The sequence below is a fragment of the Micromys minutus genome, assembly GCF_963924665.1.
Source record: "Micromys minutus genome assembly, chromosome: 9".
Classification (NCBI taxonomy): Eukaryota; Metazoa; Chordata; class Mammalia; order Rodentia; family Muridae; genus Micromys; species Micromys minutus.
The window spans coordinates 44,599,864-44,620,694 of NC_137978.1; the positions used below are offsets into that span (position 1 = coordinate 44,599,864).

General features: G+C 54.6%; 1 protein-coding gene across 4 annotated transcripts in view; it reads left to right on the forward strand.

Moving 5' to 3' along the window:
* COL16A1 (collagen type XVI alpha 1 chain) overlaps positions 1-20,430 on the forward strand; it is a 50,784-nt gene extending 30,354 nt beyond the window's left edge. For 2 of the 4 annotated variants that reach the window (XM_080920681.1, XM_080920683.1), the window contains 27 exons: positions 332-448; positions 635-676; positions 770-856; positions 1,788-1,832; positions 2,639-2,683; positions 4,359-4,412; positions 4,904-4,957; positions 5,488-5,541; positions 7,035-7,079; positions 7,161-7,214; positions 7,380-7,415; positions 7,672-7,734; positions 9,807-9,878; positions 10,050-10,103; positions 10,701-10,745; positions 10,909-10,953; positions 11,239-11,292; positions 11,697-11,750; positions 13,782-13,832; positions 14,132-14,221; positions 15,883-15,918; positions 16,977-17,021; positions 17,779-17,967; positions 18,314-18,380; positions 18,984-19,160; positions 19,392-19,469; positions 20,120-20,430. In XM_080920681.1, the coding sequence (XP_080776807.1) occupies positions 332-448; positions 635-676; positions 770-856; positions 1,788-1,832; positions 2,639-2,683; positions 4,359-4,412; positions 4,904-4,957; positions 5,488-5,541; positions 7,035-7,079; positions 7,161-7,214; positions 7,380-7,415; positions 7,672-7,734; positions 9,807-9,878; positions 10,050-10,103; positions 10,701-10,745; positions 10,909-10,953; positions 11,239-11,292; positions 11,697-11,750; positions 13,782-13,832; positions 14,132-14,221; positions 15,883-15,918; positions 16,977-17,021; positions 17,779-17,967; positions 18,314-18,380; positions 18,984-19,160; positions 19,392-19,469; positions 20,120-20,322 (1,956 nt within the window). In that variant the 3' untranslated portion in view covers positions 20,323-20,430. Of the gene's footprint in view, positions 1-331; positions 449-634; positions 677-769; positions 857-1,787; positions 1,833-2,638; positions 2,684-4,358; positions 4,413-4,903; positions 4,958-5,487; positions 5,542-7,034; positions 7,080-7,160; positions 7,215-7,379; positions 7,416-7,671; positions 7,735-9,806; positions 9,879-10,049; positions 10,104-10,700; positions 10,746-10,908; positions 10,954-11,238; positions 11,293-11,696; positions 11,751-13,781; positions 13,833-14,131; positions 14,222-15,882; positions 15,919-16,976; positions 17,022-17,778; positions 17,968-18,313; positions 18,381-18,983; positions 19,161-19,391; positions 19,470-20,119 lie in introns of those variants that run through there. The other 2 variants (XM_080920682.1, XR_013975114.1) reach the window with 2 other exon arrangements.
* The last annotated feature ends 401 nt before the right edge of the window (positions 20,431-20,831 follow it).

A 20,831-nucleotide genomic window follows, 5' to 3' on the forward strand; every position in this document is an offset into this window, starting at 1 on the left:
CGCGGGTCCCTCCGCCTCCTCCCACGCGCCTGTCTGGAAAGCGCTCTGGCTTGGCCCTACCTGAGCCTCTTCCTGGAGGAAACTCAGAGCCAATTGCTGTGGATCGGGTCCCCTGAGGACATGGCAAAGCTGCTGCAGGGATGTGGCTGGGGAGGGAGAGTGTGAGTGAGCAGGGTGCCTGAGCCCTACATTCTGTGAGGGCATCCCCTAGAGCCCTACATTCTGTGAGGGCATCCCCTAGAGCCCTACATTCTGTGAGGGCATCCCCTAGGAGGCTTTTCCTGCCCATGTCTGACCTGGATCCTTCTGCCCTTGTCTTTTTTCCTATCAGAGCATCTGTGGTAACTGTGCCCAGGGACAGACGGCCCATCCAGCCTTCCTTCTGGAGAAAGGAGCAAAGGGGGACCAGGGCATCCCTGGTGTGCCAGGTTTCGACAACTGTGCCAGGGTAGGAACTGGGCAGAGGCAGGCTGGTACAGGAGGGTAGGGAGGGAGGGCTCCCTGATGCAGGTCCTGCCATTTCCATCTGGTAGAGACCGCGCTGGGATAGCTCGCAAGCTGGGTGTGGTGTCCTGTGCATGCCAGAGGCCTCCTGACCAGCCTTACCTAACAGAGCCTCTCTTGTCTACTACAGTGCTTCATAGAGAGGGAGCGCCCAAGAGCTGAGGAGGCCAGGGTGAGCGGATCCTTGCTTCCCTTCATCCATCCCTCCTGCCCTGACCCCTCCCTTCCTCAAATTTATGGATCCCATGTCTACCCCTGCCCCCAGGGAGACAACAGTGAAGGAGAACCAGGCTGTCCTGGGAGCCCTGGCCTGCCTGGTCCTCCAGGGATGCCAGGCCAAAGAGGAGAAGAGGTAAGACTGAGGGTAGGGTCTCAGAGACATGGGATCCACATGCTCAGAGCACTCCCTGCTCCTCCCGGCTCCCCAGGGCCTAGAGTCCCCCCCCCCAGCCTCTCCTTCTCAGTGCTGGTTCCAGGCTGCTTCCCTTTTGGCACCCCTCTTCTCTAGGCCTGCTTCCCCACTCAGCAGTTAGGTCACGTGTTAGCTTTGCAATGAGGCCTTATTGCACTACCCTTTCTAAAACAGAAGCTCCCCAAGCTCCTACACCCAACACCCCAAGCTCCCACGAACCCCCCTAAGCTCCCACATCTCAAGTTCCCACTCCTCACGAACCCCCCCAAGCTCCCACACCAAAGCTCCCACTCTCCACGAATCCCCCAAGCTCCCACATCCCACACACCCCAAGCTCCCACACCCCACAGGCACCCACAAGCTCCTACATCACACACCCCAAGCTCCCATACCCCACACCCCAAGCTCCCATACCCCACACCCCAAGCTCCCATGAACCCCTCAAGCTCCCACCCCCACCCCCAAGCTCCTATGCCTTCATTGTCCGTTGGGCATATCTACTTCCTTCAGGAATACTCCACTGGTGTGAACTGAGCCCCGACTATGTGCCAGCCGTGTTCCATTTGTAACTGTTCACCTCACCTCTAGGACATAAGTACCACAAAGCGGGGATTTTTAATGTTTTGTTTATGGCTATGTTTCCAGCCCCTGGGCTTGTGCCCGGGCACATAATAGCTGTTCAATAAATGTTTGTTGGATGACTGAATGAAGTGAATGAAAGGCCATTTTAGCATCAGCTAAGTGGCTCTGCTTCAACATCAGCAGCTCTTTCCCATGCGCAACTGCAGGGAGCTGGAAAAAGGTGCAGAAACATGAGTTATTGGGAAGCCTCCTCATCTTCTTCATCTACTTCCTTTGGTTTCTTCTGCAGGGTCCGCCTGGCATGAGGGGCTCCCCGGGTCCTCCAGGCCCTATTGTAAGTGTTTCTGGTACCCTGGTCTGTTTGAATCTTAGAAAGTCCCAACCCACACACCATTCTGCAGCCAGGCAGGGACCCCACTGCCTTTACCTTCCCCTCATGAGAGCATCTTTTGGGCTGTGGTCTCCCACTTGGAATACCCTGCTCTGCCCCACCTCACATCCTGTGGACCTGCATAGGGAAGGCCCTCGGAGACATGCATTTGGGTCCCTCCTCTTCCCCGCTGTTTGGTACCACACTAGGGACCCAGGTAGCCCACACCCAGTATGGTTTATGCTATGCAGCCAGATCTCTCCACTCGCCTTAACCCTAGTTCCAACAAGGGCCTGGGATGGTACCCTCCATAGCTCGGTGGGACCATCTCTAGGGAAGTCTACAAATACCAGGCTAGGGGTCTCTACCCAAAATTTACAGCGATGTTGGTGAAGCAGAAAAAGATGTGGCTAGAAAAATGGAAAGTTCTGGTAATATGTTCTTTGGAGAAGAAAAATGGAGACCTTGGAGCTATTCATCCGAGGGACCTGGGTGGTCAGGTGGTGGGGAAGGGGTGCAGGACCAAAATGAAGATGCTCTGCACCCCACCAAAGACAGACATGGGGAGCCCTGGCTGGGGAGGTTGCTGCTGTCCCTGCCTGTGGAGGACCCCATTTAGGGCAACAGTGGGCATCTTCTGCTAAGATTCCTTTTCAGTGACCTTGAAACCAGCCCCACCCCCACCAAAGCTCCTGACTGCAGACTATGCCTCTAGGCTACCCCAGGGTGACCGCTCTTGTGAGATGTGACCTGCCTGTTTCTCCCACCAGGGCCCCCCAGGTTTTCCTGGTGCTGTTGGCTCCCCCGGATTGCCTGTAAGAACCTAGCAGCACTCCATCCCCCTTCCTGCCAGCCAGGTCTCTGTGGCTTCCTGTGGCTTGTGCCCCCTCCTGTTGTGCCAGCTCCTCCCCCCCCCCCTGTGTCCTAGTGTTCATTGTCCCCCACAGGCATGGTAGCTAACGACACAGGTTCCCTTAGGTCCCAGAGTCTTGGCTCTCTAGTCTCTGACTTCTCTCCCCATGCCTTGGCCTCTCCGGCACTTTCTCCTCCGTCCTCTCCTTCACCCCCCCCCCCCCCCGCCACATTCCTTTTTCTTTCCCTCTAAGCCCACACATCATTTCCCCTCTGTCCCCCAAGCCTATTTTACTTTCTCCCTGGAAGGTGGTGCCTCTAAGAAGGGAGCCCCTCTTATCTCCCCCATCTTGCTCCTGCCTCCTGCTCCCCACCACCGCTGTATGGATTGAAGATTTGCTGAAAGTAGTTCTTGGGGCCCTGCCAGGCACCTGGCTCTGTGCCCGGCAGAGATGCCAAAGCTTTAGGGCTTCACACTGCAGGCTGCCACAGGTCAGCTGCCCTGCTGCCTGATAGGACTGTCCAGAGGCGCTCTGGGGACTTACAGGCAGCTCTGTGTGCACCCTTCCCTGCGGTTAGGGGGGTGCCCCCTCCTGTTGTGCCAGCTCCTCTCCCCCCTCCGTGTCCTGGGGCTCTGTTCATTGTTCCCCATGGCCTCCGAGTCTTCCCTCTTCCTTGGCTCCAGGCCAAGTCTGCTCCAAGGCTGGGCATGTGGTGCCAGCCTGCTGGGTTTCTGGTGTTAGGGCCCTGTCCCACTGTGCCTAAGGCCTTGGGCTGATCCTTCTGCCAGGTGTCGTTAATTGCTCTGTCTTGTCACCGTCATTGTCACAGGTGTGTTTAAATCACAACTCCCTCCCCATCCTTACTGTTGCTCTCTCCTGGGTCATGGAAGCTAAACCCTTGTTTGTTGGTGTGTTCCCTGGGCTGGCTCCTGCCCTCCCAGGGGTGGTGGTGGAGGCCAGGGGCCAGGGCCCCTCCTCGTCACATTTCCATCTGTTCCCACGTCTTCATCCCTGGCCGGACCATGTCTGTTTCTGCTTGCTTGGGTGAAGGGGCCATCTGTTTGTCTAGCCATCTGTCTTGTGTCATGGAGAGGTTTGGGTACCACTTCTAGCAGGTACAAGGGAGAAGGGGGCGGCTGAGATGTTTTCAGTGTTGGAGGTGTGGAGATCAGAGTGAGGAATGAGAGGCTTCGACCGAAACCCATGTCCCTCTCCCTGTTACAGACTGACATGGGATTGCAATGGAGAGGGCCCTTTTGTGCCTGTCCCTTGTATCCCTAAAGATGGTGATTTGGGCTGGGTGGGAACTGGGACAGGTAAGTGATGGGGTGACACAGAACATCATGTGTGGGGGCACCTATCCTGACGGCCCCCTCCGAAGGAGCAAGCATCTCCTAAAGGTGCATCCTACACAACCTCTGAAGTAGGACACGGCAGTGATGGTGACCCCAGTGGGTTCCCTGTTCTCTGCTCACTTGGAGAAGTGTGTCTGCTGCTGCCTCTCATATGTTTGGACTTACTCTTCCAGAGTACACTTGTGACCTTTGTGCAGAGTGGAGAGGCACGGGGCAGGGAAGAGCCTGGGCTAGGTAGGGCTTAAACTCTTCTGCAGTTTCTCATGATTGCTCTCTCTAAGGGTCTTCAAGGGGAGCGAGGCCTCACGGGCCTGACTGGAGACAAGGGAGAACCGGTAAGAAGAGGCCCAAGGAGTTCATTCCCATGGAGTTAGCTGAGGGGGAGGGGCACTGAGTAGAAGTAGAGAGGTGCTTTCTTTTGAAATCCTCTTCCCCCCCCATCCAGAAGAGCTCAGGGCTACAAAAGAAAGGATTTCACACCCCTTGGATTCAAGCACCTGGGTGTCCGTGCTCCCCTATACCCTAGGAACACATAGCTCTAGCTCCTGTATACCACTGCCAAGGGACCGTCTCTTCTCTTGGCCCACACAGCTTGTGTGCCCTCCTGTGTGCCTGGTCCACCCCACCTCACTCTGGGCCTCCTTAACTGCTCTGATCCCAGGGCTCTAGTGAGCCCGGAGCTTGACACCTGGGCTTGGGAAATGGCCCAGAGTAGTAACTTCACAGGGGTAGGCGGGCACCTGCTGGATGGCAGACCCAGGGTATTCAGGCTTGGGTCACAGAATGTTGAGGGTCGGTCCATCATCATGTCTGCCTTTCTTTGCAGGGTCCTCCAGGACAACCTGGCTACCCAGGTGCCATGGGACCCCCAGGACTGCCGGTGAGTAAGAGAACTCTGGTTCTGGGGGTATGGGGGGAGGTACAGGCTGGAGGTGAGAACAGGGCCAGGCAAGGTGCCCCTCAACTGAGATCCGTCTTTTCCAGCATTTAGTCTCTGCCAGGCCATCCATGGGTAGACCCCCCTACCCCACTTTGGCTCCCTTGGTAATACGGCTGTCCCCCAAACTTTTCGATGGAGGGAAGGAAGGGGACACTCTGAGAACCCACTATGAGTCCCAGACTCGGGAAGAACTGAGATTTGTTTCCCAAGGGGTTTGGGAAGAGAGAGGGAGACACCCGAGAGTCTGCCACCCCTTGCAAAGGCACCTTCAGGGTAGGTGTGTCCCACTTTTCAGCGTGGGCCACAGTGGCAGGTGGGAGGCCCTGCTGGCCCCTGTCTCTTCTCTCTAGTCCCCTATTTTGGTGCCCTCGGCCTTCAGGTACCAGTCTGGGCGCCAAGCTTCAGCCTCACGTCTTGCATTAGCACCACCATAGGCAGGCCACAGAGCTAATTCTGCTGTTGCTCCTCAGGGCATCAAGGGAGAACGAGGGTACACTGGCCCTGCTGGAGAGAAGGGGGAGTCGGTAAGCTGCAGCGTGGGTGTGGATGTGAGGAGAGCTTCAAACAGGGTGCCCCCCACCCCTGCCACCTTCATCAGTGGGACTGGAGATCTTCCTGTGAGGAGGGGCCTGTGACCCCTGCTGCCCCTGCCCCAGTCACTCCAGCTGCGGCTCTGCACAGGCTGGTGGCTGCGGAGGCGGAGGCGGAGGCAGACTGTGAGGAGATCCCAGCAGGCTTCTTGCAGAGAAGGCGACTGAAGAGGGGAAGGGCAGAATTTCCCGCTCCTGCCAAAGCAGGGCCAGGATTTTTTTTTTTTTTTTCCTATTGAGGCTACCTTCGTAGGGGTCCTACCCTGAAGAAGGGAGCTGAGGACTGCTTGCATATGGGGTCATGGGCTCCTGAGTGACATGACTCACCCAGAGTCCTGCAGCCAGCTAGGGAGTTTGTGGTGGAGGAGCCTGGGTTGGAGCCCATGTCTAACTGGTGAGGAACCTCAGCCCTCACATCTGGGACCTGCCAAACCTTAACTCTCCCTCTCACAAATGTCATGAGGCCTCATGGGACTCTGTCAACCCTGACACTCTTCTACTCGGCCACAGGATGGTCTCCTAGGCAGGCTGGGTGCTGCGAGTCCTTCTGAGGGGTCTGCACTGCAGAAATAAGGCCCCATGAGCCTTGCCCTGCAGCAAAAAGCAGATAAAACATGGATAGATAGATAGATGGATAGATGACATGCAAAAGATAGATGATAGGTGGATGAATAAATAGGTAGGTAGATGATAGATAGATAGATGGATGGATGGATGGATGGATAGATAGATAGATAGATAGATAGATAGATAGATAGGGATGATGAGACCTGAGGGCCCTGAGCAGAGTGGGGGTTGGGGATTAAGGATGGAGTAACATGAGGATGCTGATGCTATAGAGAAAGAGGGGTGTCTCCAAGGAGGAATAGGGGAGGAAGGGGCTGTGCCTTGCCCGTACAGAGCCGGAAGTCATGGGTAGGTCCTGCCAGCATTGGTTCCCTAGGGTTCAAGAGACACAAAGGAGTGTTGAATGGTGGGCATTCCAGACAAAGGGAATAGCGATGCACAGGCCCGTGGGTATGACCCAACAGAGCATGTTCTGGGAACAGAAGTCTGCACAGAGCAAAGCACAGCAGAGGGGGCTGGGAGAAGGGCGTAAGGGAAAGGGAGTGAGTGATAGATTACAGGATGCCTTTAGACCCAGCATGAGTGGAAAGTGGACGCCTCATTCATTAGACAGAGGGGAGCCATGGAAGGCTTTTGAGCCAGAGAGTGACATAGTCAGAGCTGGGCCTCAGAAAGAGAGATTAGCTCATATTCCTTGGGTAGATTGGCTTAGGCCAGGAGGTAGCAGGGTTAGTTAGCAGGCTGGTTCCAGGAAATCGAAGGGACAGGTGAAGAGGACACCCCCTCCCCAGGCTGTGTCCCCTGGGGGGCCTCATTCCTCAGGTTTCTAAGTGACTGCTTCTGTTCCTTTGGGTCCCCAGGGCCCACCAGGATCTGAAGGCCTTCCAGGTCCCCAAGGTCCAGCGGTGAGTGAGCATGAGAGGAGAAGGGGGGTATTCTGGCCCCCACCCTGTGGGTTCCAACTGTGTTTTTATCTATGGTGGCAGGGTCCCCGAGGAGAGCGAGGCCCCCAAGGGAGCTCTGGAGAGAAGGGTGATCAGGTAAGCCTTGTCTGGGAGGCTGAGGGGCATGTCCCAGACCCTCACCTGCTGGCCATCTTGGACAGATGGGAGGACAAAGCTTGTAGACTTGAGGCTACCCTGACCTGTTCCTCTTTCCACCTGAGTGTCCAGGAGGAGGACTGACCTCCCCTCTTCTTCTCCTAGGGATTTCAAGGCCAGCCGGGCTTCCCAGGCCCACCGGTGAGTACAGACACAAAAGTTCCCTGTAAGGTGGTCCCACTGGGAGGAGCAGGGCCTGCCAGATAAAGATGAACCCGGGATGGGGAGGCATATGGTGGGAGAAAGTCTAGGTGGCCATGATAGATTGATGGAGCCAGACCTGAAGAGAAAGGCCTCACGGGTAGCCACAGAGAGTCAGGCAAATAGATGGAACCCACCCAGAAGAAAGGGGTAAGGAGCCCCACTTTCATTCCTGCCCACTTCTTCATTGATACAGGGTCCCCCAGGATTCCCAGGCAAAGCTGGAGCTCCTGGCCCACCTGGACCCCAAGCAGAGAAGGTGAGTCGAACCCCACCTCTGTCAATGCCACAGACTGGAACCACGCAGCTCTTGTGACGTTGTTCAGGAAACCCACAGACACGTCCACTGCTGTTAGGCCGTGGCTAACAGATGGCTCTGTGGATGATCCCTTACCCTCTCATAACCCTCCCCACCCCCTACTTAGCCTCTGAGTCACCTGGGCTCCCATTTGCCAGGAGACTGGCATAGCAAAGGTGGGGATGGAGGCCAGGAATGAGTCTGTGACTGGCCAGCTTCTGCCAGCTTCATTTCTCAAGGGGAAGCAGAGAGGGCAAGGAGCCAGGGAAGGGATGAAACTGAGACCCTTGGTTGGAGGTATACCTGCAGGGGTGCACCTCTCCCTGCAGGCTGTCTCCAAGGGCTCAGAAGACACAGGGTCACCTGTAATTATGTGAAAATCTATCCAGTGATAGCAGCTTTGGAGTGCCACAGGGTTGACTCTAAAACCACCCTGATAAGCCCTGCTGTGGTTCTGGCTCAGCAGAAGCTGGGGCTCCCTTGTGTACTGGGTAGGAGCTGTAGGAGCCCCCAAGCTTGATTTCTAAGCATTGGATGGAGGAGGGGTCCACAGGGAGCTGTTATGGCATGTAGTTTCTGGGAGCCTCTTTTTCTCTAAAGCCACACATTGGCCTCTCACTTTACAAGTGACAAAAAACCAAAAACAAAAACAAAGAACAGTTGGGAGACCCAAAGGTAAGGAGCCACCCAGGGCACACAGTCTTAGCATCAGATGAGTGTCCAAGTGTGAGAGACAAGACCTCCCCAAGCTAGCGCCCACCGGATGCAGGTGCCTGTCAGCTTCCTCTCATGCCTTCCTTGTCAGTGAAGGATGGAGGTGGCAGCCAAGTCCTGCTTAGGCAGGTCATTGCAGGGAATCCCAAACTGCTGTATGGAGGCGCTTCATCTCAACTCTCAGCGGGGCCGACATTGGCTAGAAGTGTGCTGACCCCTCCTGGCAGGTGGTGGTATTGCACCATCCCTGACTTTCTGCCCCGTTGCTGTGTTCTTTTCCTTTCCGCAGCCCTGCAGCCCCTCAATCCCCGGCCCCTGACCAAGGGAAACAGCAACCTTTCCTTAAGCATCTTACCTTGCAGTCCACACGTTTATTCTCATCACTGTCCTGCTTTAAGTGGCTATATGGCTGTGTTTGCAGGTGGCTTTACAGTCCCCGAGCCCTTTATTAGACAAAAGTTCCTGTGCAACCTCCTAGAAACAGACACAAGCAAGGAGGCTCTGGATAAGACCTGGAAGAAGGTTCTGGAATCTGATCCTCTGGGCCAGAAACCCACTTTGTGCTCCCAGTGTCAAGGTTCCCCCAACAACTCCCAGGATGCTGAGAAGCCGTTTCAGAGTCACCATTCTGGTTCTTGACTGTGTGCCACATGTTGCTCTGGGCCCCTCCCAGTATGGTGCCCACCTCCCCAGCCTCGTCTCCCAATCCATCTACCTTAAGAGCTCTGACACCCAGGTCAGGCAGGCATGGGACCACTTCCAAATCTGTCCCTCTGTCCTGGGTTCCCTCCAGCTTCCCTCTTGCCTCATCCCAGACATCCTTCAGAATCTACCATCTGGTGACACTCCTATGACATTTTCCCTAAGCCCTGGCCACCATGGGCCTCCGCCCCATCCCGGAGCTTCACAGCTCCATCCTCACAAGGCTGATGTGGTGTTACAGCCACGTTCACTCCAGCAGGCCCTCGAGGGACTATGGGACCCTGAAATACAGGAATCTCCTCACCTTTTCCACCTTGAGGCATCAAAGCCCGCACACACGGCATGCTATTGGAATGATATAGATGAAACACATACACCCAGCCCTGTGCCAGCCCTCTGGGACAACCTGAGAAGAGGCTGGCTTAAGCAAGCTTTTTCTCCGCAAGAAGCAATAAGAAAAAGGGGGCCTTAGCGGACAGGGACATAGGTTCTTAAGAAGACAGCATGTGGAATACATCCGTTAGCCAGGGTGGAACCAGAGCCAGAAGCCAAATGTCCTGACTCCCAGGGACCCCTGGCACCCTTGGCCCTGACTTTACTGGGTGTTTCTGTTTCAGGGCAGTGAAGGGATTCGAGGTCCCTCGGGCTTGCCTGGTTCCCCTGGGCCACCAGGCCCTCCTGGGATTCAGGTGAGTCTGCGCCCGCCCGGCCCAGTGGTATTTGGGACAGACTGTGAGTGTGCTTGTTGTGGTAGCCGTGGAAGTTGGGTAGGAGGTGGAGAGAGCCTGGGCCTGAGTCGGGCTTCCCCCCTCCTGAGCACAGCGCCGTATTTATTTAGCCATGCCTTTCTCTGTGTGCAGGGTCCTGCTGGGCTGGACGGACTGGATGGAAAGGACGGCAAGCCCGGCCTGAGGGTAAGATGGCGCTGGGTGGGAGTCAGGAGCCCTCTCCTGATGAGGTGAGCTGAGGAGTCACCCTTTGATCAGGGTATCCAAGTGTTCTCTTGTGCCACTCCTCCTCCCAGCTGGCCCCAGACCCCCCTGGTCTCTCCCCTCTCCTAATAGATTTAGCTAAACAAATGGGATTCACCAAATTCAGGGTGGTGACAGAGATACCACTTTGATCCCCCAACCTGGACGGCTGGAGAAAGTAGGCTGTATTCTGGGGAGAATAAGGCTGTAGCCGTCGTCACAGGCCTGAGCAGGCCCTGGCTCCTTGGTTGAGTTTTGTCTGGGCAATCAGAGAAATGGAAACAAGGCAAGGGGGGGGGGAGGGGCTATCAAGGTCATTTCCCATCCTTAAGCAAAAGAAACAGAACCAAGGCCCACAGAGGGGTCGGGACCTGTTCACAGGAACCAGCCAGTCAGGCTGAGCCACCTGAGGTTTTCCCTCTGCCCTATGTAAGGTTCCCAGCAGCTCCTGGGAATGGAGCTTTAGAAGCAGAGTGGGGTGAAGAGGAAGCTGGGTCAAGGCTGAATCAGGCCTCCTCAATGCTCTCTTTCTCTCCCTAGGGGGACCCAGGTCCCGCTGGCCCTCCTGGACTCATGGGACCGCCAGTAAGTTGAGCTGAAGGAAGGAGCCGGGGCTCTGAGCCCCCTCCCAGCTCTCCTCAGAGCCCGTGTCCTCATGCTCTGACTGCAATAGGTGTCACTGATTTAGCCTGAGCAGGAAGGTGTGGTGAAGGCAAGAGGTACCACATCTCCCTGCTTTCCCTTCCAGGGTTTCAAGGGGAAAACAGGGCATCCTGGCCTCCCTGGGCCTAAGGTAAGGTGTACTTCTGCTCAACAGGCTTCCCCGTTCTCTTCAGGCCCCACTCCTGAGACATAGTGACCCACCCTGGGTTTCGACTGCCACCCAACCCCTGGCTGAGATGCTACTCCAGCATCCTAGCTTCCTGAGGCCACTAGCACCTGGGTTAGGATGCTGACACCCACCAGCTGAAGGGTATCAGAGGCCCTTAGGCCAAAGCCAGGGCCAGATGACAGAGCCCCCTTGATCCGGGGTCAGGTGGGGTGGGGATACCAAGCTACACTGCCACCTCTCTTTTAGGGTGACTGTGGAAAACCAGGTCCCCCTGGCAGCAGTGGTCGGCCAGGTGCAGAGGTAAGGACTGCGGTTCTGTGGTCACACAGCCTTGGGCCCCACTAAGTCTGAGATCCAGCCTCTCTCCTGTACTAGCTTCCCTTTTCCTGCATTAGAGTGGCCGCCTTCTCCCCTTGGCCTTCTGGTGGGAAAATTCACCACACTCTGTACATCTTGACCCTTTTCCATCTTGACAATTGTAACTGATCCCCTCCCGAAGAGCACAGTTGGACAGCCTCCCAAAAGGCAGGCCTGGCCTTTAAGCCCTGGAAGGCTAGAGTCTAAAGTTCAGAGCTCTGTCCAGACCTCTGGCCATTGCTCCAGGCCACCACCACAAGCTCTGCTCATCTCCCTCTTACAAAGCAGCCACATGTGTGCAGGTCTGTCCGTTTTTGTGTGTCACTGTTTTCTTTCTGATCCTGCAGGGTGAGCCCGGTGCCATGGGACCCCAGGGACGACCAGGACCCCCAGGGCATCTTGTGAGTTAAATTGTTTTCGTCTCTGCTTCTATGAGCTAGGATGCCACTGGGGGATGTTGTAAACTGGTGGTGGCCACACGTGGGGACGTGAGGGCTTTGGACTCATCTAATTAAGTGGCTTTTGCTTTCCACCACCTTTTGGGTTTTCTGGGCACATTAATGTTTGCTTACCAGACACAAGTCTTCCAGTCAGTCAATAAGTAATTACTGGCCATCTGCTCCAAATCAGGGCCACAGCACAGCGGCAGATAGACAAGGGTCCTTTTCCCACAGGACCTCCCCGCAAGCACAGGAAGCAAATGAAAGGTCCAAGGGACGAGGTGATGTTACAGGAAAGAACGGGGGTGGAGGGGAGGCTCAGGGCAGTGTTTCTCAACCTGTGGGTCACGACCCCTTAAGGGGTTCATATACCAACTATGCTGTATATCAGATATTTATGTTCCAATTCATCACAGCAGCATAATTACAGTTATGGGCTAAAAGTGGAAATCATTTCATGGTTGGGGGTTGCCACAGCCTGAGGAACTACATTAAAGGGTTGCACACCCCAGCATCAGAAAGGTTGGGAACCACTCACTGCCTTAGGGGATCACTTGCTGAAGAAATGATGGCCCTGAGTTCTCCGTGAAGGGAGGAGTCAGCTGTTGAGTAGCCAGGGAGAAGAGTCCCAGGCAGAAGGGACACCGGCACATAGAACCAAAAGCAGCCAGGAGCTCAAGAAATTCATCACACTGGGCGGGGGATGGCTTGAGAAAGTGCATGTGGGACCAAGAACTCTGAGCTTCGAAAAAGACACCTCACAGGGAGGTCCAGGAGCTTGGAGCAGGCACACTCAGGGAAGGGCTGGCAATAGGTGGGTGGGTGGGAGACGGAGGGGACAGAGGGCTCAGGAGATCTGGGATGTGTTTGGGGGGTTGCTCCCTTAGTCTGAAGGGGCTGAGCGGGAGAAAGAGAGGAGCCAGGAAGTTCATCTAGGGCAACTGGGTGGTGTTTCTATTATGAGGGCAAATGGGAGAAAGCATTTATTAAACAATATTGCATTTCCCATCCACTTTCTCACCAGTGACAGTGTGACAGCACCACGCTGATAGGGCTCCAGAGAAAGCGAATCCAGTGCTAGTGTAGCGTGGCTGTGCTGTGATCAGGAGGCGTTTGGGAACATTAAAAGTACTTCATGACAAATTAAAAAAATGAGGGGGGACTCCCAGGTCCCCGTTTTCATGCATCTCAAGGAGTTCCGAGGACCTGTTCTGGGGACCTCAGGTCCTCAGTAGAGACTCATGGGGCTGAAGGTGAGGACCTACTGGGTTCCTCCTGTTACCATCTGTCCAGCCTAGGCACCTGCTCTGTACTGGTCCCAGTGGCGGATAGCCCCATGAGTCGTACATGAGTATCATAGGAGACATGCCCAGGATGTTCGCTGAAGGGATGTAAAGGAATATACTCTGTGAAGAGCTGAGTGCTCCTGGGTTCAGAGGTGTTGCTCTGCCGAGCAGGTGACCCTGGACTGTGGGTATTTAGATACAGTCCCAGCAGTATCAGACATCCCAGGGGGTTAGTGTGTCACTGCTTCCTGTGGGGGAGGAGCCACAGAACTTTCCCATGTGGATGTTGGCTCAGCCTTTTGTCTGCTCCAAAGATCTTCCCCTTCTTTGACATGGCAAAGGGCTTTGGAGATAGCAGGAGTCTCTTCCGTGGCTGTGGATGGTGGGGGAGATGGTCTTTGATACATATGGTCCCTGCTATGCAGACCCTCTCCCACAGAACAGTAGGACTAGGCTGCCTTTAGGAAGCACAGGGCCTTGGACGACACCTGGGTAGTAGTTTGTTCTCTCCCGCCTTTTGTCTCTTCACCTCACAAGCCCGGGTGCACCAGTCGGCGAGCACTGAGTATTCGGTCCCTCCCCACCTCTGCTCTGGAACCAGGCTTCTGGTAGAAGTTCAAGTGTAAGATCAGAAAGGAAGGGCTGATTTCAGGAAGAGAAAGCTAATGCAGGTTCCTGCTGTCTAACCGCCCTCTCCTCTCCTTAGGGGCCACAAGGGCCTCCAGGCCTGCCAGGGCCACCTGGGCTCTCCACCGTGGTGAGTGACTTTCTACCACTCCCTCTAAGGAATATTGCTGTTTCTGCTGTGGGCTCCTAAGCCAGAGGGATGAAGAAATGACTTGTTTTCTTTCTCTTCCTCGGCCATCTTTCCTAAAGATCTCTCTTCTGGGATGAGGCAAAGGGCTTGGGAAGTAGCTCAAGGCCATCCTAGGGCCATGTCACAGGCACAGGCGTGCCATCTGCTCCTGTGGGGCCTGGCCCCTGGAACATGGCAAGGGTCTGGGTTTGTGGCCTCTGCTCCTCCTTCTCTCCAGTAATCTTTATCTTGTTTTTTAGGGCCTGAAAGGAGATCGGGGAGTCCCCGGAGAAAGGGGCTTGGCAGGCCTCCCAGGCCAGCCTGGCACACCCGGACACCCGGGCCCTCCAGTAAGACTCCGAATTGTATAGTCCAGCCCAGGGGAAAGGACTGATTGGCTTTGCATAGCACACCTGAGGTCGTTAGAGGAGAGGGTGTGAGCATAATGGGGTGTCAGCATCTAGGGGTTGTACTGTATCCAGAAGGATGAGCCCAGTGAGCTGGCACTGAGCCAGCTGCTCACAAGGGCACTACCTCTGAGGACACACCGCCAACCCGATGCAGGTCCCTAGACGAGGTGTCAGAGAGAGAAGCCTTGGTCCATGTGTTGCTCCTGGCCCTGCCCCAGTTGAGCTTGTCAGTGACTACAGAAAGTCTGAAAATATCAAGCACCAGAAATATAGAGCTATTACTGTAACTTTCTGAGCTCCTCAGAAGCCAGACTTGATCTCAGACCGTTTAGCATTCAGAGCGATGCTATATTGGTCACTGACTGTGCCGAAGTGGGCCTCAGCTTAGGTTGGATGTGTGTTTTGCCTCAGTGTGTTCTGCAACAAAGTTTGGAGGTACAATTGTCCCTGGGCTTTCGGATGAGGAAGTGAGGGTTGAGGGTGGCCCAGCTGATTGCTCTGAGTCGCTCAGCTAGTAAAGGGCAGAGCTGAGACATGATCCCCAGGGCTAGACTCCTCCCCAGCTTGCTTCGTTGTGTTCCTCAGTCAACCTGGAGGCTTCCCCCCTGTAGAGACCTAGACTAGCAAACCACATGAGGTGGAGCTGAGCTGATTGCCAGCCTCAGGGATGTAAAGTTTCTGAGAAGCCAAGGAAGGGGACTCAGGTCTCCATGACAGGGGGGTCCCACCAAACAGGCACAGTAGCAAACTAGGGCTGGTAGTCCTTAATGTGACAGATGACTCCAGACATGTGCATGCGGTCGCTGGGCCCATTTCTCAGGGGCCCAGGGGTCAGCACTCCTGCTCATCCTGAACTCTGCCCACTGTTCTTGTCTTAGTCAGGGTTCTACTGCTGTGAACAGACAGCATGACTAAGCCAGTTCTTATAAGGACAACATTTAATTGGGGCTGGCTTACAGGTTCAGAGGTTCAGTCCATTATCATCAAGGTGGGAACATGGCAGCATCCAGGCAGGCCTGGTGCAGGAGGAGCCGAGAGTTCTACATCTTCATCTCAAGGCTGCTAGCAGAATACTGACTTCCAGGCAGCTAGGATGAGGGTCTTAAATCCCACACCCACAGTGACACACCCACTCTGGCAAGGCCACACGTGCTAATAGTGCCACTCCCTAGGCTGAGCAAATACAAACCATCACGGTCCCCAGGGATCCTCTCCCTCCTAGGCTCCCTCTCTCCCCAGACTTGGGAGCTGCCAGGACCCTGGATTTCTCTTCTCCAGCAGCACACCAGAAAGCCCTGGGTTGGGGCTCAGGGCTAGACAGTTTCTGTGTGGTGTCACGGGGAAGGAAAGAAGGTCATCTTGTCCTGGCTAGTCTCACTGAGGACAGAAGCCCAGAGTTCATGTGTCCTTCAACAAACACTCAGAGCCAGGGAATGCATAGAGTTCTCAAGAAAAGGCACCTTACTCAGGCAGGCTGGGGTGGGGGTGGGAACTGCAGGATCAGGGCTCTTTGGTGGCACAGAGAGTAGGGCAGGGTGTGTGGCCCAAGAGGCTGCGTTGGGTGACAGCTCATCATGTTTCCAACGCTCTCTGCTCCCCAGGGTGAACCTGGTTCGGACGGTGCAGCTGGCAAAGAGGTATTGTGCTCCTCCCCTCCCCCACCCCTTTGGGACACTCCTTCTTGGTCCTCACTGTCTTCTGTTCCTCATCCCCTCAGTAAGCATACCACGTGGGCATAGACTACCACCTACAGAAACCACACCCGAAGTTTCCACATCAAGAAACTTAATCCATCACAGGTTGATTGAAACTATTCAGGGAAAATTTGCAGGTGTACCAAATATATAGAAACTTCCCCCTCCCCCCAGACTTTGTACCCAGGCTGGCCTGCAACTTTATAGCCAAAACTGGCTTCAAATTTATGATCCTCTGGCTTTAACCTCTCTAGCTCACAGGTGTGTACCACCACTCCCGGTTCCCTTTCTTCTTCCTTCTCCTCCTCTTCTTCTTCCTCCTCCCCCCCCCTTCCTGTCCCTCCTTCCCCTCCTCTCCCCTCTTCCCATTATCCCCTAAGCAATACAAAATGACAACTCTTTGAAGCATATGCACTGTGGTAGCTATTGTTAGTGACTAGAGAAGATTACACCACACAGACAGGTACATTTAGGATCCAGCCAAGTATTACACCATTTTACAAATGGGACCGGAGACACACTAGGGGATCCATGGGGATCCTGGAAGCAATTCCCTACAGATACCAAGTGCCAGTTACATGCAACAAGTTGCTATCTCTTGTTGGTCTAATGGAATTAGGAGACCCTACTTCTAGTCAGAAAGAGACAGTAACGATGACAAACTCCAAACAAAGGCTCCCTGGGCCCCAGCTCCTGCCAGGCCTGTTGCTATTTCAGACTAGCCTCCCCATTCTGACTTCTTGTCACATCTGTGATGAGGGACCAAGCCAATGCTATCAAACAAGGCCATGTCCCAGGGGACATCAGTCTCCCTTCCAGCTGTCAGCCCCTCTGGTTGGTAGGGAAGCTGTCATCCTTTCTCACAGAGCCCAGCTGGATACAACCAGGATCTCAGGGTGGGAGAAGGTAGTTTTCCCATTGCACCTGCTCCACTTCCACCCCAGGGAGCCTCAGTGAAACTGCCCAGACCAGACCATGAACTTCTGTTTCTTTTTTTATAGGGGCCTCCTGGAAAGCAGGGGCTCTACGGGCCCCCCGGCCCAAAGGTGAGGGGGCACTGGCTGGGTCTGAGAAGAGGTATTCTGGAACTGCAAGCTACAACTTTAACCACAAAGGAGGCCTAGAGTGGCCACTGGGGAGGAGAGGGGGATGCGACCTCACCTGAGACTGTCCCATCTATGGCTCCGGAAATGGAAACCTCTTTAATCCCCTAACTGCCCACCCTGGCTCACTCAAGGGCCACTCTGTATTGGTCTGGGGTGATGAGAAGCCCTAGAACACTCCCTCTGCCTGGTCCCCATAACAGCAGAGTGCAGCAAATTTTGATAAAGGCTGGATCCGGTGCTGTGAGACCCCAGAAACTGAGGAAGACTGAACAAGGGGCAGGACTGTTTCCACAGAGGACAGTCGAGGGGGAAGATTGGGGTGCCAAGGCTGGGGAGGGGCATTCCAGACAGCCGATCCAAGTGACTAGAACGACAGGTAGCTAGACAGGTAGAGCTAAAGTTGAAAAGGCGAAGATGTGAAGAGGGGACATTATAAATGGTCCCGAACAAGGAAGGGGCACGTCCTACTGAGGGCATGTGGGAGCCAGGAGCATTTCCCAGCATTCCCAGTGATGCAAGCGCTGTCTTCTAGAAACATTGATCTGGGAGGTGGTGAGACAGGAGGCCTGTATCATTGGGACTGTAGCCCAGCGGGAGATGCTGGGCACTTGGGAAAGGGGCAGGCTGCTGACACATTGTGACATAGACTTGGAGACAGTTGGTAATATACTTACTGTACTGTGACCTGCCCTTGTAGGGTGACCCAGGACCTGCAGGGCAGAAGGGCCAAGCAGGAGAAAAGGGAAGATCTGGCATGCCTGGGGGTCCTGGCAAGAGCGGCTCCATGGGACCTATTGGACCACCGGGTCCTGCAGGAGAGAGAGGTCACCCTGGGTCCCCGGGGCCTGCAGGAAACCCTGGATTGCCTGGTTTGCCGGGCTCTATGGTAAGGGGAGGCCAGCAACCATGGACAAGCAACATCCCATAGTACAGGCCCATGTCCCTTTAGCAACTCCTTCCAATACTCTGCAAGAAAGAGCTTGACTACGGAGAGCTCCTAGTTCCACACGGGAAAGCAGGGAGCTACAGGCATCTCTCCCACCCCAAACTGCATGTTAGCCTAAGACGTGTAGAATTTCAGGGTGGGTGGCACTTTGGATTAAGACTCTGCAAAAGGCTGGGAGGACCTCTGCCCCCTTCGCCATCCTTTATTTCTGGAAATCAAGTCTATTCATTGGGCAAGTGCCAAGTTTGGACATCTGATTGAGGCTAGGCTTCTTCTCTTTCCTCAGGGAGACATGGTGAATTATGATGATATCAAGAGGTTTATCAGACAAGAGATCATTAAACTGTTTGATGGTAATTGGCAGCCGGCTGGGTGGCGGTGGGTAATGCTCGCCCTTCCCAGCCACTTTTTCACCCAGCCCTGCCTGCGGTTTTCCTCCCCTTCCACCCCCACACATTTGCAGACAGCAGGGTGACAGGCATATGTTCACCTATCCATCATACCTTCCTTGTCACCTGCTCTGCTTAGAGATAAGTCGGTTCTCTTCCGCCCTCCTGATCCCCCACTCGAGCAAAGGAGGCTAAGAAAGCCGATTTCAAACGAGCCAGTGTGGCTGGAGCTCTGGGGAGAGCAGGCGAAAGGGGAGACTGGCTTGTTTGAAGTTTTTTCTTCCTGCTTGTGTGCTGTGAGCTGGGGGTAACATAGATGCTGGGCATCCTGCTTGGCCAAGAGACCAGTCCAGACCATATTCAGAAGCCAGGGATGACGGTTAGAGGAAAGAGTTGCCAAAATCAGATCTGTGCTTCTGAAAGCATGGGTAGGCACGTGAAGGCTCTAGTACAAGATCTCCTTCAAGAGAACAGCCCACATTCTCTGTCCTGATACTCCATCAAACATTGGTGGCATCTGCAGCCACTCTGAGAACCCAGTGACCTGGCCTTTGTCTTTGCTCACAGAGAGGATGGCTTACTACACCTCCAGGATGCAGTTCCCCATGGAGGTGGCAGCGGCTCCAGGCCGGCCAGGGCCTCCGGGGAAGGATGGTGCTCCAGGGCGGCCAGGTGCTCCAGGATCACCTGGGCTCCCTGGTCAGATAGGCCGAGAAGGACGACAGGGTTTGCCAGGAATGAGAGGTAGCTCTACCTTCTGGGTCTCCAGGGTGTCAGGCATATTCACCTCTCCGAGGGCTAACTGTTGTGGATATGGTGGTGGTAGTGTTGTTGGTGTTGGTGGTGGTGGTGGTGGTGGTGGTGGTGGTGTGTGTGTGTGTGTGTGTGTGTGTGTGTGTGTGTGTGTGTGCCTGCCTAGCAATCCACATGGCTGCCATTTTTCTGCTTAGACTTAATTTTATGTCTTTGTCTCAGGGTTGCCTGGTACCAAAGGTGAAAAGGGAGACGTCGGTGTTGGCATTGCAGGAGAAAATGGTCTCCCCGGCCCTCCAGGTAGGACAATCCAGTCTTGGAGACCATGAATCCAGAGCAGGAGAGCCCCCCACACTTTACGACAACATAACCAGACAGGACACCAAACAATTCAACCCTAATTACTACTAACAGAAATGCTCTTAATTCAAGATACTGGGCTAAGCCTGAGGAGGAGGAGAGAGGCTGAGTCTCCACCTCCGCCCTAAGCTAGGCAGTGCATGATGTGGTGTGGGGACTGCATGCATAGGGACCAGAACCCCGAGTCTAAAGCTTGCTTGGCATCCTACTGGCCCCGTGACATTGATGAGGTCACTGAGCCCTCAGCCTCAGGAAGTTGAGGGTGGCCAAATCCCGATGACCTAGCTCTGAGGTCAGCTCGCCCCACGGATTACACTCAAGTGTGGCTTTTGGGAAATGGTACAGGCTCAGAAAACTGTTTTGTGGATGCAATGACATGTATCAGAAGCTCTCGGCCCTTTTCCTAGTACATAGTTGCTCCCCAGTAAATCTAGCCAGAGGGGTGGCTGTCCTTGCAACGTCAATGGAGGAACCAGGCAGGTGTCTCGAAACCTTGCTTCAACTTGGCAAACAAGCAAGAATGAGGGTGTCACTTGTCACAACTGTTGTCTCTTCTTGTCACCTGGTCTCCTGGTTTCTTCCCTCTTTAGGTCCTCAAGGGCCTCCAGGTTATGGCAAGATGGGTGCAACCGGGCCAATGGGCCAGCAAGGCATTCCTGGGATCCCTGGCCCCCCGGGTCCCATGGGCCAGCCAGGGAAGGCAGGTCACTGCAACCCCTCAGACTGTTTTGGGGCCATGCCAATGGAGCAGCAGTACCCGCCTATGAAAAGCATGAAGGGGCCTTTCGGCTGAAACCCCTGCCCACACTGAGATGAAGGATTCTACTAGGAATAAATGGCCAAAGCTTACCGGACTCTGATGGGCTGTGAATGTTTGTACTATTCTTGTGTTTGTTGTTGTTGCTGCTGTTAATATTTTTTTTTTAACAATAAAGAAACAAAACTATTTGTAACCCCACTTCCATGGGGTTCCCCCTGGTGCTGCAGCTGTATCTTCTCTGTCATTTGGTCCCAGGGTTATGAGAGGGTGTGTCCCTGAAGGCCTTGAACAAGCCTATAGGTTTGCGTTGTGCTCTGCATTTGCTCTGCTCCCTCTCCAGACACCCCCAGGGCACGACTTTTTTGGGAAGAGGCACTTGCTCAGTCAGCCTCTGAAGTAAACTAAAAGTAGGTTTAGAGACTGCATCCCACTCAGAAAGGGTGCTTCCTGAAGGAACTCAGTATTTGGTACCCCATTCTTCTTCGTGTGACCTAAAGCCTAGCTAGCTTGCACCTAGGAAGATGCCACCCAGAACTGAGGTG